The 10,689-nt window shown below is 24.3% G+C and overlaps 1 protein-coding gene across 1 annotated transcript; it reads left to right on the top strand.

Moving 5' to 3' along the window:
- The first annotated feature begins 2,681 nt into the window (after positions 1-2,681).
- LOC105247860 (cytochrome P450 4C1) lies at positions 2,682-8,659 on the top strand. Its single transcript, XM_020030118.2, has 12 exons — positions 2,682-3,082; positions 3,425-3,534; positions 3,811-3,901; positions 4,166-4,351; positions 4,582-4,675; positions 5,238-5,340; positions 5,779-5,875; positions 6,110-6,216; positions 6,301-6,369; positions 6,841-7,009; positions 8,060-8,239; positions 8,334-8,659. The coding sequence occupies exons 1-12, from the start codon at positions 2,929-2,931 to the stop codon at positions 8,492-8,494; spliced, it is 1,521 nt and encodes a 506-aa protein (XP_019885677.2). The 5' UTR covers positions 2,682-2,928; the 3' UTR covers positions 8,495-8,659.
- The last annotated feature ends 2,030 nt before the right edge of the window (positions 8,660-10,689 follow it).

Genomic DNA, 10,689 nt, shown 5'->3' with positions numbered 1-10,689 from the left:
TTTCTATCAAATAATAGTCTATAATATACAGGGTCTACCAAAAGTGTGGAAACCCCTAAATATCTCGGAAAATATACGTTTTACAGAAAAGTGTTTCCAACAAAAGTTGTAGGGTTTAAGAAGATCTATATACTGATTCTATCAGTTTGACCTTGGATGGCGTCGTCAAGGTCAGGTCAAGGTCACATTGACTTTTTTAAATGACACCCCCTACATTTGATTGCATATTCTTATAGCTTAATTCAAGAGCTTTCCAAAACACTATAATAATGTTCATTTTTATTAAGTACTTTGCGAGTTATGAGGGTTGAAATAATTTCTTAATTTTACATAAACCATAAAATATCTAGTAAATCATTCATTTTTCGATTATCTTACCTTCATACTTTTATGTACAAATTAATGAGAGGAATCAATTGGTGTAAAGAAAACACATAGTTGTTTCTAAGAAAAAATATGTAATTTGCAATTAACAATTCCATATTTTTTCTTAAAAACAACTGTATGTTTTCTTTACACCAATTGATTCCTTTCATTATTTTGTACATAAAAGTATGAAGGTAAGATAATCGAAAAATGAATGGTTTACTAGATATTTTATGGTTTATGTAAAATTAAGAAATTATTTCAACCCTCATAACTCGCAAAGTACTTAATAAAAATGAACATTATTATAGTGTTTTGGAAAGCTCTTGAATTAAGCTATAAGAATATGCAATCAAATGTAGGGGGTGTCATTTAAAAAAGTCAATGTGACCTTGACCTGACCTTGACGACGCCATCCAAGGTCAAACTGATAGAATCAGTATATAGATCTTCTTAAACCCTACAACTTTTGTTGGAAACACTTTTCTGTAAAACGTATATTTTCCGAGATATTTAGGGGTTTCCACACTTTTGGTAGACCCTGTATATGAAAGAAAATCTTATGTATATGTATAAATTTCTTATGAGTATAATTATCTTATGAGTATATGTATAAATTTTTTTTCGTAATTTTTAAAGATATGAGATAGTAGTCAAAATAATTATTCAGCATATTTAATTATGAAAAAATTATATATATAGGGTGTTCTAAAAAGTTATGTCAAAAATTTAAAGAGATATTCTTCACCCCTGAAAGATATGATTTAATGGAATCTTGAGTATGTTACAATAAATATTGGAAATGTTCATCATTTTCCTGAATACAAGCGGTGACACGTCGACGCATCGATTCACGTTCAAAAATGCTCTTAAAATAAAACCAAATGTAAATAAGCCTAATTAAATGATTGTCGTCATCTACAATAATTAATCCTAAATTTTTTCTTGTGTAAGTAATACAGCTAATAGTATTTTCAACATAACTCCTGAATTTCCACACTCATTTCCACACCTATATCCATATAACATTTCTTCATCCTTCAGGTATGAGGAATATCTCTTTAAATTTTTGACATACTTTTTTAGAACACCTTGTATAGCAGAATGTTTGTTAAAGTAACAGCAAATGAATCATCCGCATGTATTGATAGTGCGTCAAAAAAAATTATCAACGTAGTAAAAAATTATCAACGTAGTAATTAATACGAAAGTTTGTTTTTTTAGCAATTAATATTTATTGTAAGTTTGTGAAGTAAATAGTAAGAGATATTTCTTAAACACTTTTATTTATCTTCTTACTTATCCTTCATATATTGTTTTAATAATTCGTATTAATTTAATAAAATAAGGTTATTATCTTCTTTTTCGTTCTTACAAAGTTTGTCAAAGAATGAATTATATTATTTTATATAAATTATTGAATATATGTATATATAATAGATATATGTTAATATATCGTGTGTCTATGTGTATGTGTGTAAACTACAAAGTAAACTACTATAAAGTAAAGTAAATTATATTTTTCCTTTATTCAAGCATAATTCATAAATACAATTAATGCAATCTACTTATAATCATTATTTAAATTATTAAAATTATTGCTTAGTTAATAGAAAATGAGCAAAAATGGGCGAATTCTCTAATAATAAAAATAATTCACTTAGTAATAAGTGACTAAAAGTGTGGAATATGCACTAATCTAGATTAAATTTTATTTACTAAATCTTTGGAATTGGCTCAGTGTTAAAATGTGTGACAATATATATTTTTTAAACAATTTATTTTTCACGAGAAAAATTTTTCTCCTTGTGTATCATTGATATTATTGAAATATCGATATTTAAAAAAATTGATTTTAAACGACAGTTAAATTGATCATTTAAATATTTTAAATCTCAAATCCAACTTTCCGAGATGATTGCATAATCATTTCTGAGATAAATACCATCTAGACCTACTTAGACTTGCAAATCACATTATTAATAAGATATCGTTCTTGAAAAATGAAAATATATTCCGATTATCTTAACATACGACGGTTATATTACGACGGAGTCTGAAAGAATCGGTCTAACTGAGCGGACGTAACTTTATTCGTAACTCATTTTACGAATATTCCGAGTTCTCGTGTGAATTTTGGTGGTTTATTCTCTTGTTCCTTTTAATTCGTGTCATATTATTTACGAGTGTGTGAGTGCCGCGTGTATAGCATGTGCCGATCAGTTCTGTAGCGCGTATTTGATACATATTTCCAGATCTATGGAAGCAACAATATTTGCTCTTGAATTATATAAATATACGTATAAACCTTACATTTACATTGTTAATTTGTAGAAATTTATCTTACTGATATATATAGCTTTCTGTAGTTATTAATAAAAAATAAATTAACGCGTTTATTCCATTTAACATATTTGGGATATCAAGATAATTATCTTAGTTTTAAGTAAAGCAAATATAATTTATTTAGTGACCAACGATCTGAGAACCAGAGTATTGAGAAGCTGAAGAAAACTGAGTTGAATAGACGGCTAATCTTAATTTAATACACATCGAGGAATAATGTTTATTATTATATTACTAGTATTCATTCTTACTTTATTGTCATATAATTATTACGTGCATCATAGAAGAAATGGACGACTCATTAATTTGATACCAGGACCACCGAGTTTTCTGATTGTTGGCAATATATTCGAATTTATTGTTTCACCAAGTAAGTAAAAATTTTTAATTTTATTTGCATTAAATGATATACAATACATCATTTATATATACAAGCAAAAATTTAATTTGTAAATTCTTTGAATTCTTTGAAATATATGCCTATCAACATTATTGGTTGTTTTTAAAATAATTATTCAATATTATCAGTATTTTTCTTCACAATAATATTCTTTTAATATTTTCTTAATTATCATTAATTTGTTTGTAATGTATTTGATATAATAACACAGATTAACATTCAAAAATACTGATAAAATCAAAAATTCTAATGATAATCTCTACTGATAATCTCAAAAATTTTTGTACTTATATTTATAATGTACTTATTCAGAGAAACAATGGAAGGTGCTGCATTCTATGCTTAACGAATATTATCCCATTACAAAAACCTGGACTTTCTTTTTACCTTTCGTATCTATTCGCCATCCAGATGATCTAGAGGTAATAAATTACAAAATTTAATTTTTTTATTATTAAATTATGATTTAGCTAGATTTAGAAATCTTACGTTACATATAAAAATATATTCGCACGTAAAAAAATGTATTTTAACAAAGAAAAAGAAGAAATCAAAGATATATTAATTTGAGACTTTTGTTAGAGATTATTTGTGTATATGTCAGAGATTAAAGTGAAATGATCTGAGATTGAATGCTATAATAAACTGATGTTTCATATTTAATATCTATTATCATTTTTAACCTATTGTAATTATAGACGATAATGAGCAGTACCAAGCACATCGAGAAAAGTGCTATGTATAGTCTATTACATCCTTGGTTTAGTACAGGTCTTCTTACTAGCACAGGTAATGTCATTACATCACACATATGTATAAACGAATATATATTTTATTATTACAGTTTGATATTATCTATTTTAATCGCGCAGAGAATGAAGTGAAATTCAGCGATATGAAATGGAAATAAATTTGAAATAATAAATTTGAGTAATTAGTATTACCCAAAGATTTGATATCAAATTGAGAAAAACAAGAATATATTATTTATATTATTATAATTATTATTTATATTTATATATCAATTAGATATTATCTTGTTTTTTCTTTCAGGCGCGAAATGGCAATTGCGGCGAAAGATATTAACACCTACATTCCATTTCAATATATTGAACCAGTTTGTTGACATCTTGAGTAAGGAAAGCGCTCACATGATAAAGTCTTTAAAGGATGAAGAAGGAGCAATTGTGAAAGATTTAATACCATTTATTAGTGAACATACCCTGAATATAATATGTGGTAAAGTTCCTGCATTCTGTAAAGTTCTTATTGTTCTCTGTTTGTAATTATGTACGAGCGTTTTGTTTTAAATAATCAGCTTAAGAAAAGAAGACGAAAACATAAAATATCAATAGTGAGGGGAAGATCGATAATATTAATATTAATGAAAAAATTAATTCGATTTTTATTCTACAGTATTTATATTTTTCGGCTGTGATTTCGGCTCTTTATAACAAATTCATTTATAGAAACTGCCATGGGCATCTCTCTGCATGATTTCGGAGCATTTCAACAACAGTATCGAGAAGCAGTTCATCAAATGAGTGAATTGTTTGTTTATAGGTAATTTACATAATCAGATAAGAAAAATACAGTGAATGATTATTATATATCTACAATTCTTTAAATTGTGATATATAGTTATATTTTGTAAGAGGTAGATTAATTATTGAATTGCAAAAATTGATAATGAAATAAATCATTTAATTAGCAACATTAAAACATATTACATACACTCAATTAAACGTCTTATTTTGAAATAAAAAATATTTGCAGTTTTTATATTGTTGAGAATATCAATAATATTATTATATTAAAATATTAAAATTAATAAATTGTGCAACAAGATCTAAAGATCTTTGATTAAAGAATCTATAAACAAAACTAATAAAATGTCTTAGAAAAGTTTATTCTTAGAAATTTTCAAAATTAATAGAAGGAAAATACGTTCTTGATATACATATACATATATAGTTACAAATTTTGCAATATTTACATATTCATATATGTATATATTTTCGTTATATATAATTACTTAAAATTTACTTCATAATTTAACGGAGGCTTAAAATAAGACCTTTATAAAATTATATAAATTACATAATCTTATTTTATTACGATTTAGATTAGTGAGGCCTTGGCTGTATATTAATCTATTATTCGCATTGTCTCCACAAGGAAGGAGACAAAAGAAGATCCTGAAGATATTACATGGATTTACGGAAAAAGTGCATCACAAATCATTTTACTTAAAATTTTCTGTATTCTCTTCTTTTATGTGAACGTAATAGATATTAGATATAATAGATATAGATATAATAGATTTTATAATCTTCATACAGCAAAATATTATACTGTTATATTATAAATATTAATAACATAAACATATATTAATAGTATAATATATTATTTAATACAATTTATTAACAAATATTGAAAAAAGCTCTCTTCAATTTAATAATAAAATGGAAGAACATAGGCAATAGAGAGCATGTAAATAAATAAATTATTAAAGATCAAGTACAAGTAATAATAATTTAATAAAGTAAACTATAATTGATATAAACATGTTAAATACGATATAAATAGTTAAAAATAATAATAAAAATGTACGGTACAATTTATTAAAAAATGTAATATCATTGTCATTTATTCTATTTATCTAGATCATCGCAGAAAGGAAACTTTACCACGAACGCACTAATGATCGATATTTGAAAAATTTTGAAAAAGAGGAGACTGATGATGCAGAAGTATTTGGAAGTATGTAAGATAAGAGATTTTATTTTAAATTTCATCGCGTATTACAATGTTATAAATCGTACTTTTATTTATATTAAACACATATCATATATAATCACACGTAATAGTGCAATATATATCTGCCGTAAAATTGTTCGTTATTTATAAGTTTGAATTTTAAACGAGAACGATGAAATTTAGTTAAAATGCAATATGCAGAAATGAAAATGACGCTAACATATTCATGCTTTTTAGTCAGCAAAAAACGACTAGCCATGTTGGATCTCTTAATAGCTGCATCTCGAGAAGGATCTTTAACTGATTTGGATATTCGAGAGGAAGTTGATACTTTTATGTTTGAAGTATGTTTTTGTAATTTTCCTTTTTTTATAATTTTCTGTTTTTACATAGATTATTTAAACATGTATAATGTGACGTAATTACAGGGTCACGATACTACAGCGATGGGTATAACGTTTGCATTGTTATTATTAGCTGAACACAAAGATATCCAGGTACCTTTTTGTCTATAAACATCATTTATATTATAATTTTTATTCAAATTACTATAGACATATAACTTTTGTTACTCTATATTGTTTCTATATGTATATTATAATTATTGACAAATTATATATTTATTATATAATTATAATTATATATTATATAATTATAATTATTAATAATAGTTAATTTAAGTAATAATTTAAATTAATTTAAATAATAAATTTTAATAAAGTCTTTATATTTATTTTAAAGAGATTTTAATTTTTTCAAAATGTATACGAATATATATGTATGTATATACATATGTATATACATGTATATACATGTATATACATGTATATACATATGTATTTTGAAAAAAATTAAAATATCTTTGAATATCTTGAAATAAATATAAAGACTTTATTGAAATTTATTAATAATTTATGTCTACTTAGATCATAATATTATAATTATTCTAATTATTATCGTTAATGTAGGAACGTGTGAGGATTGAAGCCAATACCGTGATACAAGAGAACGAAGGAAAACTTACTATGAAATCATTGCAAAATTTACCATATTTAGACAGATGTTTAAAGGAAGCGCTACGTTTATATCCCAGCGTATATTTTATATCACGATATGCTGCGGAAGATGTAAAACTTCGTGAGTAATTTATTACTTTTTTGCTGCATGTATCTTCGTTGTCACATAACATATTATCGAAAACATACACAGTATTACTGATTTAAATCTAAAATATAATATCAAAATTTAATTATGAAATGTTCTGTTAAAAAAATGATGGTCTCTAAACTAGAGATAAATTAAACTTCATTCTAATTTTCGTGCGATGTTAAAACATTATGTTCCTCACCATCCCTCGCAATAGGCTACAGTCTGTTTTTTTTTATTTACAATCCTGTTTATTTCTTCGCAAAACCGTTGGCCATCAAGCTCACGCTCAAATATCTAGAGATACATTGTAATATTGTACCTAGTGATGAGAGAATTAATGATATTCTGTAATTTCTTCAACCATTCAAGGAACTAACAATTATTTGACATGAAATGAATTGAGTTTTACAGTCTAAATACAAACCTATCAATGATCTCCAAGCTTCAAGAATAGAAACATTATTCATTCCAATAATTCTGTTCTTCATCAATGTCTTCTAAACGAAACGTTTGTAAGCGTATTTCCTGAAGAAAATGTTTTTTGTTTAAGAACTCCTAGAATTATATTTCAAGTTTTGCCATTTAACCCAGCATCCTGCATACATATTTCATTTCTTTAACATTGTAAGATATATCTGTTATGTACATTTTATTTTCCAAAAGAATTCTTATTTTTGTATAAATTATATTTAATTTTATATTTTTAAATTTTATATATTAATTTTATATATTAAATAATAAATTATATATTATAAATATATAGATATATAATAATATATAAATATAATATAAATATAATATATAATAATAATATATAATAATATAAATATAATATATAAATATATAAATATATAAATATATAAATATATAAATATATAAATTTATAATATATAAATATATTATAAATTTATATATTAAATAATAATTAATTTTATATATTAAATAATAATTAATTTTATATATTAAATAATAAATAATTTTATATATTAAATTTTATATATTAATTTTATATTTTTAAATTTTATATATTTTCTTCAGAGTCATATGTAATACCTGCCAGGACGGGTATACATCTTAATATCTATGGAGTTCATAGAGACCCTAATTTCTGGCCAAATCCGGAAGTGTTCGATCCTGACAGATTTTTGCCCGACAGAATTCAGAATCGTCATCCTTTTTGCTATCTACCGTTCAGCGCAGGACCGCGGAATTGTATAGGTAAATTACTCACGATTTTTGTTTTTTTTATCATATCGATAGCTTCCGATATATTTTCGATATATAATATATTTAATTATATTTCCAATTGCAGGTCAACGATTCGGTCTGCTGGAAATGAAAGCTATGATAGCTCCACTTGTACATAATTTTTATTTGGAGCCTATTGATTATTTAAAAGACATCCAAATGAAAGCCGATATGATACTTCGTCCTTCTCATTCGGTTCATATAAAACTCGTTCCAATCAACTAACGATTGTTTAAAACAAACACGGTTATTACTAAAATGTAAAAAATTCATATCTTGTAAAAAATGGAAGAAAATATTATTGAGTATAAATATTATATTTATTATATCGTAAAAATATACACAGGATATCTTGCAAGTCCGAGTAACAAATTCTTATATTATAAAAAAATCTTACACAATTAAATGAATTTGTTGAAATTCAACAAATTCATTTAATTGTGTAAGATTTTCTCTATCGTTATTTATAATCGCGCTAAAAATGAAAATAAAAATATATACATATACACAAATGGTAGAAAGAAAATAATGTGAACACCTGAAATAAAACGAGAATTTTTTTCATTTTTACATGTAAAGATGTTGCTTGACGTTTTCTTAAAAGAAAAATTAATATCACATTATAAATAAAGAATTACAATTTGTAAATGCGGTTATGCAGGTAAATCTAGTGAAAATTAATAATTTCTTTACGCGTCATATTTAAACATTTATATGGACCAAAATTTTTAATTTCTCACGATTTATTTTCACGCGCGCGCGCGCGAGTCAAAAGAAATATTACAAAAGTCTATATTAGAAATAAAACATAAATATATTAATATCTGATTTTTTCAAAATTATAACTTGTATAAATATATTTGATTACGAACGAAGAAAAAGAAACACAAAAGAGATAAAAAAAACAGAAAATTATTTTTGGATATCTTATTATAATTTGAATCCGGCATCAACTCTTGACATTTACTTTAACACCGTTCGTAATTAAGACGATAAATTGTATAAAAAATATTTGTAATATAAATATAATCTCTATTTTGACAATTTATGTTACATTCGATACATGTGATTTAGAAATCGATTTTCGTATTCATATTTATTTTCAGTCATATTCATACTTCTCTAAGAAACTCATCTCTGTAAGCTAATATCATCAAAAAATGATAAAGACAAATGTTTTAAAGAAATATATCTTACAACGTATTTATAATATAAGGTAATAGTCAAAACATTTATGCAGCATATTTAATCACAAACAAATTATGTACATAGTAGCATGTTCATTTAAATAATAGAAGATGAATCAGTCGTATGTATAATGTATGTATGTTCTATTTGAATGACAATCCATCAAAAAAAATTTATCGATTACTTATAGAGATAAAACTATCTTAATGTGCACATAATGTTTATAATTTTACACAATACCAGTATAAAATTATTGCATTGCTAAAATCAATAGTTCAATGTATAGAATGTATACCATAAAAGAGTTTAATATGAGAGTTTGTTCTTTTAATAGTTAATATTCATTTAGTAGTTAATATTCATCGTAAGATCATTATGAAATAAATAGTGAGTATCTTAAACACTTTTATTATTATTTATCCTTTAATAAAATATTTGGAATTGGCGCAGTGTTAGAATATGTGCCTATATACAGGGTGTTTCCGCAATATACACATCATTAAGTCGGGTTGCCTTTGCTCACTCGCTTTACTGGGCTCGCAGAATAATCAAATTGGAATAAGAAAAAAGAAATTTGTTTTTATCACTCTATTATAATGAATAATTGTGAAATTTAATATAAAATAAAATATTTATCGAATAAAATAATAATAAAATAAAATAAAGAAAATAATAATAGAAAAAATAACATAAATAAAATTTAATAAACAAATTTGGATAAATAATATAATAAAAAATACTTATAATAAAAAATATATTTGATTTTTAAATATAATAAATTATAAAAACTCGATATAATCACTATTTTCTTCTAAACATAAAGCAATCTTGCTGAAAATATCTCTCACTTGTTTTATCAGAAGAGTGATCACTGCCCATGGATCTTAAGTGGATCTATGGACTTTTTTATGTGGAATATCTTGAAGAATAAAATATATAACACCCTGTCGGAAAATGCAGAAATTCTTAAAAATAGAATTCATAACGCATGTGTGGAGATCATTTCTCTTATAATAAGTCGCGTGAAAGAAAATTTCATAAGCAGAATTGCTTTATATTTAGAAGAAGATGGTGGTTATATTGAACATTTATTATAATTTATTACATTTAAAGATCAAACATATTTGTCATTATATTATATTTGTTTATTATATTTTTTACTATATTTATTCAAATTTATATTAAATTTTTGTTATTAATATATGTTAATATATATTAATAATATTTATAAT

The sequence above is a fragment of the Camponotus floridanus genome, unplaced genomic scaffold (assembly GCF_003227725.1).
Source record: "Camponotus floridanus strain SB8 unplaced genomic scaffold, Cflo_v7.5 scaffold3, whole genome shotgun sequence".
NCBI classification, from domain to species: domain Eukaryota; kingdom Metazoa; phylum Arthropoda; class Insecta; order Hymenoptera; family Formicidae; genus Camponotus; species Camponotus floridanus.
Note: the sequence above shows the minus strand (reverse complement) of the source record. Positions and strands in the feature narration are given on the sequence as shown.

What these genes read in the sequence shown, in the direction of transcription:
- LOC105247860 (XM_020030118.2), top strand. Translation starts at nt 2,929, where the DNA reads ATGTTTATTATTATATTACTAGTATTCATTCTTACTTTATTGTCATAT. An exon ending in CTGAACACAAAGATATCCAG is followed by an intron (nt 6,370 to 6,840) that starts GTACCTTTTTGT and finishes TCGTTAATGTAG; the next exon opens with GAACGTGTGAGGATTGAAGC. An exon ending in AGGACCGCGGAATTGTATAG is followed by an intron (nt 8,240 to 8,333) that starts GTAAATTACTCA and finishes TTCCAATTGCAG; the next exon opens with GTCAACGATTCGGTCTGCTG.